The sequence below is a fragment of the Fukomys damarensis genome, unplaced genomic scaffold (genome assembly GCF_012274545.1).
Source record: "Fukomys damarensis isolate Sample0158 unplaced genomic scaffold, DMR_v1.0_HiC HiC_scaffold_26, whole genome shotgun sequence".
Classification (NCBI taxonomy): domain Eukaryota; kingdom Metazoa; phylum Chordata; class Mammalia; order Rodentia; family Bathyergidae; genus Fukomys; species Fukomys damarensis.
This window is the reverse complement of record NW_022900938.1, coordinates 34,165,307-34,182,570: the sequence shown is the minus strand read 5'-3', so window position 1 is coordinate 34,182,570 and position 17,264 is coordinate 34,165,307. Positions and strand designations below refer to the sequence as shown.

General features: G+C 37.8%; 1 protein-coding gene across 1 annotated transcript in view; it reads right to left on the bottom strand.

Annotated features, from left to right (window-relative positions):
• Ly75 (lymphocyte antigen 75) overlaps nt 1-17,264 on the bottom strand; it is a 105,289-nt gene that overhangs the window by 81,551 nt on the left and 6,474 nt on the right. Inside the window, exons 3-5 of the mRNA XM_010607014.3 lie at nt 11,740-12,121; nt 6,475-6,645; nt 3,335-3,499 (exon numbers count right to left, since the gene is read on the bottom strand). Of these exons, the coding sequence (XP_010605316.1) occupies nt 3,335-3,499; nt 6,475-6,645; nt 11,740-12,121 (718 nt within the window). The remainder of the gene's footprint in view (nt 1-3,334; nt 3,500-6,474; nt 6,646-11,739; nt 12,122-17,264) is intronic.

Genomic DNA, 17,264 nt, shown 5'->3' with positions numbered 1-17,264 from the left:
ATTTTTCCTTTTTTTTCGTCTTTTTTTTTAAATTTTTTTTTTTTTTTTTTTTTGGTACTGGGGTTTGAACTCGGGTCCCTGCGCTTGCAAGGCAGGCCACCGAACCACTGAGCTAAGTCCCCAGCCATCTTTTTAAATTTTTACTTCTTCCAATTTTTCTTTCTCCACTTCCTCCATTTATTATTATTATTATATTTTTCTGTCAACAGATTCCCTAATATCACCCAACTACTAACTACCAAATCTGAACATCAATGGGAAATGACATACTCCATTATGCTTTCTTTGCATAAACCCAACTCTTATTTCCCCAATCAGATCAAGCACTTTGGTTATGAAATCTTTTATTTGGTTTATTTTGTTTACATCATTACTCCTAGTCCTGTATTTACACATGGTAATTTGCAGTAAAGGGACACATAACAGAAATTTCTTCTCAAAATAAGGGTACTCTAAATTTTAGATTCTAGGGCACAGCTTTCTTGAGTCTTGGGAAATTAGCAGTTGTAATTAGGCATATTGATATGCCTAAACAGTTTTGTATTGAAATAGAACCTTGAAATATTAGAAACAGATGCATCTTTCAAATTACTGAGATATATATATACCTCAGTAATTTGTGAAGTGTCTTTCCAGGGGTACAGGACAATAAGGTATTTTTCTATATCATCTCACTTTTATAAGTTATTATGGAGAAACTGATTTTTTAAGATTCATGCATTGCTCCAAATGCATTATTAGATTTTTGTAGAATGGTGAGATACTTTAACACTCTTTTACTTCCTGAAATCATTATTTTCCAAATATTGGCATTCTAGAAGACTTACATTTATTGGCATTTTACATTCCCAGTGATATTTTTAGTAAGGCTTTGATGTAATCTGGCACAGAATTCTACCAAACACTAGCCTATTAGATTTATTTGACAGATTCCACTCAAAATTTTTAATTATTTAACTGCCAAATAACACACACACACACAAAAGATAAAGCTATAAGTAAGAAAGGAGGCCTGAAAGAAACATTAGCCAAAGTCAGTGGAATTTTAATAATGAAAAGAAATAAAGAAAATATGTAAGAATAAATAGCATAGTAAAAGAAAAGTAAGGACTCTGTAGTTCTCTATGTTGATAGTCAAATCCCAATTGTGGAATGTCTTAGCTTGTGACACTGGGTACACTATTACTAAGCACTGATTTTTTAAATTTGGTGATAAAAACCCTTGTGATGTGAAAGTCAAAGTTAACCTCTTTGAGAAGAAGCCTTGCTCATAGCACTTTCTGCTATTTATAGTTATTATAAAATTGTGACAGAATTTACCTGAAATATTTAGTAAGTATTTGTTTATTATATGCCACTAATGCTTAAAGTTTTGTATTTAAAGTTTAAAAAACCCAGCACAACACTATCTTTGCCTGCAAAAAAGTCCTGTAAAAGTTGAATCCAGGTACAGGCCCGATACAAGCTGTTTTTTGTCAAATCAGCTGTTCAAATTTATTTACTGTGCTAATTATTTGCAAGTGACACTGCACAAATTACATTTCTTCTATGAGCTTCACAATAATCATCTACAAAATGAGCATAATAATATGAGGGGTAATAGAACATTTAAAATCTTAAAACTGTATTACAGTAAAAGACACATTGCCAAGAGTTAGGGGAAATATTTTGAGGGGGATTAGTGGCAATGTGTCTTTTATTATAGTAACATTTAAAATTTAAACATTCATTGCATTTTATGATCACTTTATGCATGTTGTGTACAGCAATTTTTGTCAGAAAAAAAATGCATTTACAAAAAACATTTGTCCTAATCCACCTTAGTCACTGAATCTGGCACCCTGTGACTTCTGGCTCTTCTCCAACATAAATAACTATGAAGGTTAAGTGCTTTGAATTAATTTAGACATTGAGGCAGTCACAACAGCACAACTAAAGTATGAGAAAGGACTTCCAGAACTGCTTCAGAAAGTGGCAAGAATTAGGAGAGAAGTGTGTTCAAAGCAAAGGGGAGTATTTTTAGAGGATTTAATGGGACTATTTCTTTTACTGTAATAAAACTTTTTAAAAATTTAAAACATTCATTGTAGTTTTTGATCACATCTTTTACCTAACCTAACAGGGTTGATATATAAAATCAGTGAGATACTATGTAAAAATATTTAGTAGTCTGAGTGAATTATCATCATATATTACTACTACTTTTTCCATTCAGAGAACAAATCATTAAGAACTCATAAAACTTTAACAAATCATTGAGGTTTTGATTTTTAAAATAATATAAAATTTCTGTATATAAACTTTCTTTTCAGAGATATGCAAGACTTTGATGGAAAACGTTACAGATTTTTACTGGGCACGTAACTAAAGCCCTAACAAATAGAAAGGCATACCATTTTCATGGATGAGAAGACAATGTAGAAACAGCCATGCCTTCCTAATTAATCTACAATTCAATGCAATTCCAATCAAAGTCCCCATAGGTATTATCACTGAAATTACAAGGTGCTTCTGAAATTCATATGAAAAACACATGATGTTTTTATTTTTGTTCTTGTCTACATGCTTTAAATTTTAAATATTTTAAAATTACAACTACCATCCTGCAAACAAAATAAAACAAACTACCTAACAAAATCCTATCCACTCCACAGACCCATGTTAAATCCGTTAAGATTTCTTAAAACTATCTTTATTCCTGAAGACTGTATTTTTTCACTTAAATGTGAGGATTTTTTACTGAGGTTCTGCAGTGAGACAGCTATCTGTTTTATCTTCCTTGAAGACTTTTCAATGTTCAAAGAGTTTAAAGTTCACTCTCTGCCCCCAAATCCTTTCACTTAGGATTATTTTCTTTTTTGTTTATTTGTTTCTTTTTAATTTATTGGTACATTCTAGGTAGACAGTACAGTTACAGTCATTACTGGGATCTTGTACCTTTACATGCCAGGTCTTGGTTCTCACTTTTTCCCCTTGTCCCCATCCTCCCTTCACCCCCTCCTCGCCTCCCCACCTTCAAACACTTTAATTCCACTTTTACATTTTCACATATTTTTTTCCTTTTCCCTTGTTCCCCTTTCTCTTTCCTTCTAACTGTCCCTATATTAGGATTATTTTCTGAACATCAATCTCTGGTCTCCAACACTAAATGCATTTTCCAATGCATGAAATATGTTTACATTGAGTACTTTTTTGTGTGAGCTTCAATACTGACATTTAAATTGCAAGAGAAGTCAGAAAAATATACCCAAAACACCACTTTTGGACATAAAAGTAGAAGAAAGCATTTTTACCATTCCAGTAATTTTCTCTGCCACGTGCAAATTAAACCTACCTTTAAGATAAGTTAGTTCAGCAGCATTGTTGATGCTCAATAAATCAGCTCCTTGACTCTGACATGAAATATAAGCTTCTTTCCAAGAAAGAACTGCCTGAGTATTAAATTGGTAGCAATTTCCAGTTTGCTCATTCTTTTCCCAATTACCTTCACAGCCATTTTCTGGGATAAAAAGATAAGTTAATGATCATAAAGTAATGGCATAATGCTATTACTTGCAATGCTTACAAGTACTATGATTCAAATTGCAAACCCTGGGTAGAATATGCCAAAATGGAGGCTACTATTGTCTGTTTAGACTATATTTTGATCCTTTGGTTACACAGTGAAATTGAAGTTGTAGGATACCAAATGACTCAAGATAATGAAAGCTTCTACTCTCCTTTACCCGCTATCTGCTACATTAGCATGTTTTTACCCATGTCCCTTACTGTCCTCTGCTTGATAGTACAAGTCTCAGTGTGTACAGGTGTGTAACTCTGAGTTAGTGGAGAAGAATCTTACTTAAACATGGTGGCAGACTGCAGGGAGTTTCCCCACAGACTGCAGAGAAGTCAGAATGTGTATGTATGTGCACTAGACATGCTGCTTAAATGGCCAAGATATAGAACAGATGACCATATTATTTCAGAAACCAAGTTTCTTTTTATTTTAATAAATGATTGAATGTATGATATAATATTATAAAATTCATATTATGTATGCATACATATGAAGGTCTAGAAACATGTATGTACATTATATAATATATATCACACATCCTTCAACAGTCATGTCAAGGTATACATAATTTTAGGCAAAGAATCTTGAGGTTGTCTCCTGGATGAGTTATATAGGTGTTGAAACACTTGGTTCAAAAATTTACTCAGAGCCTCCCATGTACTTCTGACAAGAAGGAAAAATCAGTGTAGGTTGTGTCATGTGCATCCTGGTGGGTGGGAGGTTTCATAGGTCCTCCCTTAACGAGTTACACATCAGATGTTAGTCATGGACGTGTATACAGGAAAGGCCCTTGGAGATACTTTTGTCAACTGCCCTCATTTCACAGAGAGAACAAAGGCCTACAGGTGTTCGAGGCAGAACTATAATCAGAGCACTGATCTCTTCTGCTCTTCTTCTGAATGACACATGCTATCTCTTCAGCCACTTTTCTAGGGCATAAATACCAACAGAGATTATAATATTTGGTGAAAACAAAATAGGATGACTTTGTAGGCACATGGGCTAGATGTTCATTATTACCACTCAGGCCCTCTACTTGTAAATCTAGAAGCTTCTAATGGGATGGCACTGTATTTGCTATACAACAACACCTCCAGGGTTTAGCAGTCTTTGGGTTTGAGGAACTCACAATCTTGCTTCTTCCAGGACAAGTAATTCATGATATGGGGGGCATATAAATATATTAACAACTCCTATTCTACTATTGAAAGGAAGTTAAAGACACTATGACATATCCCAGGCAAGGCAGAAAATCAGAGTAAATACATTGAAGAGTAAGGACTAGGAATCCTGGTTTTCTGCCAGGCTCATAAGAATATGGTCTGACCTTTGCAGGTCCTTCCATCAGCCTGAGTAAGCTGCCTCTCACCTGAGAAACAGTTTACACTAGATAATGTCTAAACTGCATTTCCCATCTGAAATTGCTGACCCAAACTTATAGACAGAGCTAAATGAAATAGTTTCATGGTTGATTTCATTCTGCTTGTTATTAATTATAGCCAAAGCAAATATTAGCTTTTTATATCTCAGTAGATTCCAGGTGTGGAAAACCTGGGCCTCAACCTAGATACATAATTTTCAAAATGCAGTTCCCATCCCAGCATCATAAGCATTACATGGGAATCTGTTAAACTATAAATTCTTGGGCCCTACCCCAAATTTACAGAATAAAAATCTCTAGAGGTGGGATCTAACAATATGCGTTCTAACAAACACTCCAAGTGATCTCATTGTCCTGAAGTTTAAGACTCACTATCCTAGTATAACCTCTTTAAGTTGCTCAGAATTCTGCAGGTTGAAGCTCAGATTCCAGAAAGGAGGGATCAGCATTACTAATTCCAGCAGGCTTTCTACTCAGTGAGGCAGCACAGCTCTCCATGGCAAGAACTTCATAGCTAGATTTCCTGGGGTTGTATATCTACTAGTTTTTTATCTAATGCCAGTCATGTAATTCACCTGTGCTTCACCATGCTTATCTGTAAAATAAAGCTAAAGGATGGTACCCAACTTATAGGGTTGTTATGAGGACTGAAAAAGTTATAGGATATTAAGAGCTTAGAGCAACAGATACATATATTAACTATTATTATTTGGGTTTGGAACTCTCTCTTTTATCTTTGCTATAGATTATTTCAACCTATTGCATATTGAATAATATTTCATAAGCACCTGCCACATGTCACATATTGTGATCCCTTGTAATTCTCTCCTAATTGGCAAGATACTGTATCACAATGATAGATAATTTCACAACTTCTATGTTGGTCTCTTTTTGTCTGTAAAAAGAACAGTAAATTCTTTAGCACACCCTGAATAGTTTGCTTCTAGTAAGAAGCAACTAAAAAAAGTGTTCTGATCAACACACAGGAATGACAGAACGGTATCATCAATTCTGACAAGGCCAAGGATACCTGTGTCCTTTTTCTTATCTTCAGGCCATAAACATACTTAAATTTCCACCATTTTAAAAGTGTAACCTATCTGCTCCCCTCCATGCTATTCATCTCTTTTTCTCTCCATGAGATGTATGAGGTTGACTTCCTTTTGCTCATGCTTCAGTTCATTATAGCTCAATTTTTTTTTCTCCTACCAGTCTTCTGAAACTGCAATTTCCTAATAGCTAGAGTTCTGAAATTCCAATTTCCTAACTGTTCATGCCTTTTCTAGTTCTCTGTGTGTTATACAGTTCTCCCCTCCTCTGTGTCTTCCATTACACAAGCCATCTTGGTTTTCCTCTTGACTTGCTTCTGAAAGCAAATGGAAAACAACACATTATTTCTCTTTCCTTCTCCAAATATATACTCCTTATCTAAGATATTTGTTACCATCACTTTTTAGTAATCTTGCCTTCTTTTTGCCTCACATAAATAGTACTATTTTCTTTCCAGACATAAAGCTTACCAGCCCATACATACCTGGTTTTAAACAGATGCCCCACTTTTGATCATATTCATAATTTAAGGTGGTAGCACACCATGGCCCACTATGATCTTCATCAAGAATGCAATCATGATGCCATGTGCCATGAACTAAAAATGGAAATTCACAAGGTCTCCCATAAGAGTTCCCATCTCTGGTATATATCTCTGTGGGTTGGGAAGGAAGTAAAGAGAAGAATTAAGAACTAGGTAATTATCTTCAGCTGGTCAATTTCTAATTGTTTTAAAGAATGAGTATTGCTTCCACTTATGAGAATATGGTATTGAGGTAGGCTACAGGGTATGGAAAAAGCATGGATGCTGACTGTTCAGGTCTAGGCTTGAATGCTGGTTTCCCTGCTAATCCCCAATGCTGTGGGAAAGTGAGCCAACTTCTATTTGCCTTGGTTCTGCATTAATTGGGAATAATAAAGACTGTTCATGAGAATTTGATGAGATAATCCATGCAAAGCTTCTTTCATTGTAGTATGATGAAGTATTAAATTATCTTGGCTTGCTCCAGGATGGACTGATATACTGTGGGTGGCAGAGTACTTCACCAGAAAGGGTATCCTGACTAAGATTTAATTCACCTCCATTTTCTTTAGTAAATGTGGGGCCAGAAAAATACCTGGGCATCACTGAGGGCATATGTGTGGACTCACGGAACCATCTGTAGAGTTACAGTAAATGGACAAATAACCCCACTGCTTAAAAGAATTTAGACTGTGGGTTTTGAGGAAGTGAAAGGAAGAGCTGCTGGACTCCTAGGTAGATTCTTGGAGAGATTAGGGAAGAGTAATTTAGGTTATGAAAGAAAAACCCACCTCAAAGGGGCAATTATGGGACCAGCTGGTGGCCACCAAAGTAGCAGATTTAGCTTTTCTTTAAATTATTTTCTCTGGGGCTCAGAAGCATTGAAAGATGATTCCAATGAAAAATATGCCTGGAAATGCTGGAGGAGTGCTTAATCACTTTCTTGAAAAGGTGTTTTTATAGAACAACTATTTCTGTCCCCATTTCCCATATTCCAATTTGTTTAAAACCCTGGTGGCTTTCAGATTAAATAACAGCTATTACGTAAACAATAGTCATTAAATCTCTACCCTTTACTAGGGAACCAGAGTTCCTAAAAATGTCTTACAGATTTTCTTAAAAATGTGTCTAAGATAGTATTTGCTTCTATATCCTTAATTATTCTCAAGAGTTCATCTGACTGAAATGTGAAACTTAATTTAATAGTGTGGAATGTATTATGCAGCAATATAACAAAACACAAGGCTAATCTAGATTTTTTTCTTTGCAAGCAAGATCTTAAGGATCAAACTCTTAAGGTTTTTTTACCCACATAAATGGCTTTGAACAGGGTACTTTTACTAAAGAGGGTGCTGACTTTCTGTTTTATAATGATTGTGCTCATTACGTGTACTTTATTTCTGACCACACTAAAAACTCCCAACAACTCACGACCAATTTCCCTTTTCTGTTACAAGACTAATAGGACAATCCCTGAACACAGAGACTGACTTGCAAGACCACTGGATTTCCTGCCCGCAAAATCTTCTCTGTAATAGCACTGTCATATATATTCTTTTCTCTTGCCCTTTACCACAAACCCATAAGCTGAGTAGGGAAGGTACTACACATATTTGTGGATTCCCCATTTTTTTCAGAGTAGTTAAGTGAAATACTGTATTCAGTGACTCGGCTGTGAGTGACAGAGCTGAGAATTATCTGATTAGAGTCCTTGACATACAAGGACATGTTTGAAACCAATGCTTGCATTTTAGGACTTCTTCTTCTTAAGTTTTAATTTTTATTAGTACAGGTTTGCAGTACAAAATGATCACATTCATCATGGGGAATGGGTTCATGTACATTTTATATCTTAATTCTTTTTACATCCCTGTCTCTGTTCTTCCCTTCCCCTCCCTCCATAGCATAAAGATAGCTTGCATTGAAAAGCTCAAACTTTGAAGAATGATAAGCAAGCAATGACCACTACAACAGAAGCAATTAAACGATGCTCATTACTCACTAAGAATTTCACTCCCACTCATCCTTGTTATTATTGGACCTCCTGAATCCCATGGGTTTCCATAGTGGCTTTCAGATAACAACCTTCCCTGAATGTATTGGTTTAGGGTGATAGCATCTTTGAAAAAGCAACTTGTTATGTAACCAAAACTCTGTGAGATGGTGTTTATGTGGAAAAAATTAACTTCTTCAGCAGCATGAAAAACTAGATTTAATAGTCCAAGTTTCTGAGCATTGTGCCAAAGCTCAATTAGTTAAGATGTATCTCACAGCCACTTTTCCACCAAAACCCCATTTTCTCTTCATGGTTCACCATTCAAAATTTGAAGAGCGATAGTCAGGTCAAGCTATTTTATGATAAAGATGAATATCTAGGTACTAGTCAAAAGCAGTTCATTCATAAAACTAATGTAACTAAAGCTTTCTTTGAGATGAACATATCTTATACAGCATAGGCTTAGTGGAAGAGGCAATCCAGGACACGATGGTGAATGGGTTTTCATATATTAGAAGTAAAAATTTTTAGACTACAAAAGTCAAAGGAGAAATAGACGCTATATTTGGGGAAAGAAAGCCTGACTTTGATCCCTAGCTTTGCTGTAACAAGCTGGGTAACCTTTAACCTCACTTTATTGAGACTTAAGTATCTTACTTTCCTTATCTCTATACAAGTACAGAAGGGTAGGGCAGGGACCAGTATCAGGAATCAGAGAATAGTCTTAGAGAAGGTGCCTAACTTAAGACAGCAGGGACACCCAGGCTGTCTGTGTCCCTGAATAGGAAAGGGCACACATAAAATTAAAAGGGTAGAATTGCTATTTTTAAATACTTGATTCAACTTGGACAGTGGGAGAGGAAAGCAAGAAAATTTGAGGTTGCCTTTTTATTTCTGATATGCAGAACTTGGATGGTGTCAGTCATCTAGAGAAGAACAGAGAAGAGGTGGCAACTCTGGCCTCTGTGCAAATTAAAATGTGAAGTACAGCTTGACTGGTTGGAACTATATGGGCCTTTAAAATTTTTTAATGTTAAATGGAGTACTACTCAGCCATAAAGAATGAGAAACTAGAGTCATTCATAGGAAAATGGAAGCATATTAAGGCTATACTCTTAAGTGAAATAAACAGGAAAGACATGTGTAAATACCGAATCGTTTCTCTGTGAAAAACTAAAAGTGTAAATAAGATCCAAATTGTATAACTGATAATGTGAAATAGGAAGAAAAGGGCTAAAGGAGTAGGGGAAGTGGGAAGGGTAAGGGAAAGGAAAGAAGGGAAAAGAAAAAAATAAGAAAAGGAAAACATGGAAGCAAAGTCTTTGTAAATAGGGAAAGGTGGAGGGGGTGAAGGGAGGGCAGGGGTATGGGGAAAAAATGAGAACCAAGATACATCACAAAAAGGTACAAGATCCCAATGATGAATGTAACTGTGCTGTATATCTAAAAAGTACTAATAAACTCAGTGAAAAAAATTTAATGTTCCAGATATTACATGTGGAAATGTACAGAAACATATTCATGCCTGTGGGATGTGCCAGGGCTCTGTATAGCTCTTGCCGGTCATGCTCTGGGTGAGTTCCTAGCCTTTACTTTGGCTGCTGTGTGAAGCCCATCGATTCCCTTCTGAGAACAATATTATAAATGCATAAATAAAATACACAGGATGAAAAGAAGCAACTTATATTGGAATGAAGACACTTTGGGGACTGAGGGAGTTTAAGATTATAACTATACCTTGAAAAGAACCGAGGACAGGAAAATTAAAAAGCTCTGCCAGGAAAATGATGTGTTGTAATCCCAGAAAATATAAATGAATCAAGTTAAATCCAGTTCCAAAACCATTTTGTTGGGATCTTTGTTTCTTTTAGTTGCCAACTTAGAGACAGTCATTTATGGATGAAATTTAAACATGGCATTAAGTGGTATCCAGAAAGCAACAACTCTAAATTCAGGAGGAAGCTGGTTAGCAGGAACAGATCTGTTTAATGACTCAAAGGTCAAATATGGAAGAAAAGGAATACCTCTTCTCTAATAGTTTTCATTTAACAGTAGAACCAGATACTCTCAGAAGATTTTCTGGCTTTTCCTTCAGAAATAGAAAGAGGTTCCTTCAGCAGAAAAACTCTTGAAGATAATGGGCAGACACTGTTATCCTGAGTCTACAGCCAAACTGAGCTTACACGAAGCTCTCTGGTAAGCTATGTATTTTTTAGAGAGAAGAGTTAGATAATAGGACTCAAGATAATTACATATGTCAATACTTGACATAATTTAGCAGAACACTGTGAAAGAAGATTTGCTTGGGTGACAGCTGATTACTTTAGTGGTTTAAAAATACAATTATTTATTATTTTTAAACTTGGAAATTCATTGAAACTTGGTCCCTAGACTCAGAGCAAAGGTCATGGTAATATTGAACACTTATTTTTGGAAGCCATCAAGAAAAATTCCATTCTTAAAATAGAATTTGAATCATAAATATAAACATTGACTTTTGATAGCCATGCCAAAAATGAAAACAAAACACCGGACAGAAACTTTAAACATATTTCTATCATATCAAAACAGCTAGTTAAAGAACAATACATCTTTTTCTTTCTTTTTAAATTTTAATACTGAGTGCTTGCTTTGGCAGCACATATACTAAACTTTAGTACTGATAAGGTCAGTATTAAATCACTTGTCTTTTAGCATGCACAAAGATGTTCTATTGCCGGGTGTGGTGGCACATGCTTGTAATCCCAGCACTCGGGAGGCTGAGGCAGGAGGATCGCTGTGAGTTCGAGACCAGCCTGGGCTACACAGTTAGTTCCAGGTCAGTCTCAACTACATAGTGAGACCCTGTCTCAAAAAACACCCCCCCAAAAAGATGTTCTGTTAATCTGAAATTTCCCTTCTCCTAGAGTTCTATTATTATCATAGGAATATGATCAGGCATCACATAAGTTTCAAATCCCAAGTTTACTGGGACATGGCCGTGCCACTTCCAACAAGGCATTTAACCTCTCCCACCCTTACTGTGAAGAGATGAGGCAGGGTAAATACTACCCAGCTCAGAGGTATGTGGAAAGAACATAGCCTGAAGTAACTGCATGGTGCCAGGAACCGAATAGCTTGCTTACTGACCGTACCAGTGTACGGCTTTATTTCTTCTCAGTTGCGCATGTTCAGTGCCACATTTAATGGACACAACAGCAAATGGGTCAGAGTTCCTCTCCAGTACTCACCATGGTAAGGCTGGTCACAAAGGCTTTCCTCAGAGCCTCCCTTCTTCCAGACATCAGATGTATTTGTGCTGGCTACGGCATATCCATCCTTCAGAGCCAACCTGTACTGAGAAGCACTATACAGAGAGTGATGGTCACACTTCCACCACAGCATGGAGTTAGAGTCACAGCTGAACATTCTCAGGACATCCAAAGGCTTGGTAATATCCAGACCAAGGCACTTCTGGGATTGTAAGTGGAAGAGCCGATGCTGGGACACCCACTTCCATAACATATCCTTAGTTTCATCACAATCCTTTGATACTATCCACTTATTCAGTGGCTTGATGCATTTGCCCGTGTTTTCATTGACAATGGTGAATGGATCATTACCTGGTCCAAGACACAGTAAAAGAAGACATTTCAGGATTCCAAATTATGTGGCAAGTGTGCCTTGATCTCTACTGCTAAAGACAGTTGAGCACCACTGGACTGTACCCACCCTAAAAGCTTGATTAATTATATTAGCTACACAAGAAAGGAGGTCAGTAATGGCCAGAGGAGGTAATGCAATGTGCACCAGAGCTTGGACTTTGGAGCTAGTCTGCCTGGTCTCATATTCTGCCTCTGCTCCTACATATTAACTATGAGATCAGGGCAACTTATTTGACCTCTGTTGGTTTGTTTTCTTACTTGTAATATAGCACCTATTTCACATTGTAGGTGTGAGGGTGGAATGAGCTAGAATGTATAAAGCACTGACAGCAGTATGTATATTTGGTTTTGCTATTCCATGAAAGTATTTAGTAGGCTAAGGAAGCTCTTTTGGTTTCCTCTTAAACAGGTAGTCTATGGACAAGGAAAATGATTCGGAGCCTATCTATCTGGGACCACAACTCTGTCTTATTTATGTTAGCCACCACAGCAGAGTCAATTATTATATGAGAAATGTTTCATTCTATATTCCTTCTCCAGATGCAAGAATGAACACAGGCCTGTTTGTTCCTCTGCTTTAGGGTAAGTCAGTATGGTGATACAAAAATAGAATTTGCTTAATGGTCACCCCACCTAGACCTTTGGTGGAAGGCTGATTCATTGTGATGTCCCAAGAGAAGACAGGAAACTTGGGGAAGGGCAGAGGTAGAAGAGTGGGATAAATGAACAAGACAGAATAGAGGTCTGGGTTTTGAGAGTGAGGGAGCCCATGGGGAGTGACAGGAAGCCTGCATCACTAGTAGGAAGGTGGCAGGTCCTGGCGAGAAGGTGGGCATTGGCTTGTGGTTCACCCTGAGCTCCTGAACTCCGCCCCCACCAACCAACAGATTACAGCATGGATAATTTTAACACCAAGCAGACACATTTATTTATTTATGTATTTTGTACTGGGGATCAAACTCAGGACGTTGCAGTTGTGAGGCAGGCGGCAAAACCACTGAGCTAAATCCCTAGTCAGCATGGGTAATTTTGGATAATGGAAATCTGAAAAGAAACTGGTGGGAGCTGTAGACAAAGACACATCTCTGAACTTTTCCCAGGGAACTCTGTGTGAACTGGGGAAGACTCCAAGGATGTCAGAAACTGAAGTTCTCTACACCAGGTGGAATAGAAACCAGAATCAAATTTAATTTGATTTTTTCTAAAAGTAACACTTGAATTTGTAGAACAGGATTCATATCTGTTACAATGAATTATAATTGAACAATCTGATTGATACAGTACAGATCATCAATGATAATGACAGTAAAGTATTTTAGAGAACACTATCAATGAACCAGAGTTCAGTGGAAGAACCTGAAAACTTTTGGTTTCCAAAAGGCACTTTCATTTTGATGCTTGCTTCACAATTACTGATCTTACTAACTTGAACACGTATTCTAATAATAATTCATGGGGGTTAGAATGGTTAAAAATTCTCATACTGGGGGACGGCAACTTGATGAGAAATTTTACCTTGTAAATAACTATAAAATTAAATTTGCAGTTTGAACTTTGGATGGCATTTTTAGTTGTTTTAAATAACGATAGCAGCAACAACAGGAAGAACAAAAATACCTTTAGAGATTTGAGTCAGTTCTGCTTTCAAATTGAATTTAAAACATATTATAGGGTTACAGCTGAGTACATTTAGTAAAGCAGCATTCATCATTCTCTTCTTTGACAAAAATTCTCAGCTCTTCTCTCTTTCACAGGTCACAGATCTCTCTGATGGTCAACAGAAAGGGGAAATATAGTATCTTATGACTATATTCTCTAACTTCCTTCACTCACAACTCTTCAGACCTCTGACCTATCACTTTTCCAAACTATTTCCTCTCACCTCTCCAAAATAAATCTCGTGTTCCAAAGTATCAGTAATTATAGCAGAAAAAAAAGTGCTCCTGCAAGAAATGTGGCTATCACCTTTGTTCAAAATTTGAGCATTCTGGGGCTGGGGATTTAGCTCAGTGGTTCTGACACCTACCTCACAAGTACAAGGTCCTGAATTCGATTCCAGGTACCAAAACAAACCAAACCTTGGCCACTCTGACCTATGACCCTTAACCCCAAATAGGTGACCTGGACAGACAGTAACTTTGCCTTTCTTTGCAATTTGAAGTTTTATATTTTTAAAGCTGCTTTTGTAGAGTCCAGTGGATTACGTACAGGTTTCAGTGCGGTAGAAAGAGTAGTAGAACAAGAAATGAGGGTCTCTAGACTGAAGAATACCTTTGCTACCAGTTAGTTGGAAGAACTTGGTGAAGTCATTTAATCTCCCAGGTTCTTCCTATGACTAAATGTCAGAAGAAAGCAGTGGAGTATAAGATATATAAGCTACTTCCACAAGACAACAGTGTTCTTAGTCTTGTAGATTTTACTAGCCTTTGCTAAATTCATTGCATGTTATTCTTAAAAAAGATGTCTACAATTTCATTATATCATGTTACTGCTAGTAGTGTTTGAGATCATGTGTAATTAGTGTGATAACTCTGTAGATGCTCTTTGGAATAGGAAAAAATGTACTCTTTCCCATTTTCTTCATATTAATTCTGGGACTCTTGTGGACTTCTCTGGTAGGAACTAGACTGCAAGAGAGCTGTGGAGTAGCATGGAGTTACAATGCTAAGGAGAAGTTGGCAAGTGCCTTAATGCCAACATCCATAAATGTAGACATTGTACTTGCCTCAGTCTAAACCTGTGTTTGAACCATGTAATCAATACCAATGTTTAACACTTATAGTGGTCACTCAGCACAGGTATTCACTATTGATATGACTGAGGGAAGCTTGTTATTAGCCTTCATATATAATGTATGTTATAAGCGCTCATGCACAATACATTAGCTAGGGAGAGTCTTATTCTCTCATGCTCCCCCATCTTTCTGTACTCTTAGAAGAAGCCATTCTGTCTACCTCAATCTTGTGGTCTCTACCAAGTGTGCACAGTGCACAGGTGCAGGAGGAGAGGATCAGAAATCTGGGTTTACTAGCTCAAAAACAGATCTTGAAGTGACAGCGGGGTTCCTGGCAATACACTAGGAGTCAAAAAGCCTCAATCTTGTGATATTACTGGAATAAGAGGTTAAAGGATGGGAAGGATTGAGAAAGTGTAAAAAGAATTCTTTATTTAGAAAAGCTGTTATATAAAGGTATATAAATTATTTTAGAAATACATTACACTTTGAAAAGGTAATTACAAAGCAGTTTTACAAAATATTTTTAATTGGTCGCCTCATCACTTCTAGAAGTACTTCTAGAAGCACTTTTGATTTGATTTATTTTATATAAATACTCCAGGGATGTTTGAGAGAGAATAGTTAAATAGCATTGTCATACACTGAAGTTTTAGTAGTTTTACCTCCATCAAAGAAAAACCTTCTCTCCATATTTTATTATTGTCTGATCACTAAGTCCTGGCTTACAAGCACAGACCAAAGAGATCTAGTTTTAGCTGGATATTGACATCTTATAACCACAGACCAGTGGGAAGGCAGTAAGGATGAAGATGGACTCTACCAAGTATGCAGGGTGCAGCAGGAAAGGATCAGAAGTCTGGGTTTACTAGTTCAAAAACAGGTCCCATTGTGACAGTTGGGTCCCTGGTGATACACTAGGAGTAAAAGAGCCATCAAGCCCAGATAGGGTGTTTGGGCAGATGAGGTCATAGTTCCTGAAGAATCAGCTGGTAGCTCTCCAAGGCAATGAAAATATAAACTAAGCACTTGGCATCTCCCCAAAGACACTGAAGTGCTCCTTCAGCATTTGGATGACCAGGATCACCTGCTCACACCTAGCTGCACCCTGACGAGGAAGTGCATGCCATCACTAGCATCATGAAGCTGAAAGACTGCCAAACATGCTACCCAAATAGCTGGATGTTCACAATTCCAGCAATTTCCCTAAAAGGCCTCAAATCTAGTGTGAGCGAGAGAGAAGACTACCGAGAGCTGCTACTAGGAGTGAGGAAGGAGAAAGAAACAAATACCTGTGGCATGTAGGGCAGGGAGAAAATAGTTAAGCCTAGTGCTGTTTGCTTTGGATCAAGAAGACAGAACAGGTACAGTAGAGTTTGTGAGAATCAAAGAAACCTTGAAATTTATGGAAGAGACATAACAGGACTAAAGCAGATATAGATGGAAACCAAGAGGTGAGTGACTGAAAAGTTAGCTCGTTTCCCCTGTAGTTAGTTGCAGCAGCAAGTTTTCTCCTTGAATTGTGGGGTAGGCAGAATAAATCTCACAGCAATAAAGGCTCTTGGCAGTTTCCAGCACCAAAGGTCAAAGGAGAATGGTGTAAAGTCAGATTAGGGTCCATTAAAAGGTTCTGGAAGTAGACAAGATGATGCCACCCACACTCTGAGGAACTTCTTCCCATCACTCTCTGAAGCCAGTCTAAACTAGGTAGTACTTTGGCTGCAAAGAAAAGTAAGGACCACAGTAGATATTTTTCAAAAACTCCTGGCCATTTTTTCCTTCCTCATAGTGGCGAGATAACAGAAGTTATGCGTGAGGAAATCCCCACATTGCACATTTATGCAGGCAGGGCAGAGGGCTCTGGTGCTGAAGGCACCACTAAACAGACCCGGCACACTTTTGGCCAAGGCAAAAAGAGAAAGTAAAAGCAAAATCCAATTGCTTCTAAGGGAAAGGTGGGGCTGGCACCAGCTGAGGCATTAGCAAAGGGCTTCAGCTGCCAGTGAGAAGCACTGAGTGGCCAAGTGAGCAACTGTGTGAGGCTGTCAGCCTGGCTGTGGGTTGCGTGTCATTTAGTGCCCATAATAAAATGAGAAGAAAGGGTACTTTTCCTAGGCGGTGGGGGAGGGCGTTATTACCAACTCTTGGTCATGGTCACTTTTGGAGAATATGACTCAACCTGACTTCCTTTTTGACGAGCGCGGTGGGTGCAGGGAAGCCAGGAATCCTAGGGGTGGGTTCGGGGGGGGGTGTTCATCTTTGCCACGGAGGGGCCCAGGTGACTGAGGGATGAGAGGGGGTCGAGAACCGGCAGGGTAGGGTGTAGGCTAGCAACAATTTAGAGGACTGCGCGGAGGGAAGAGGCGGAAGACGCCCC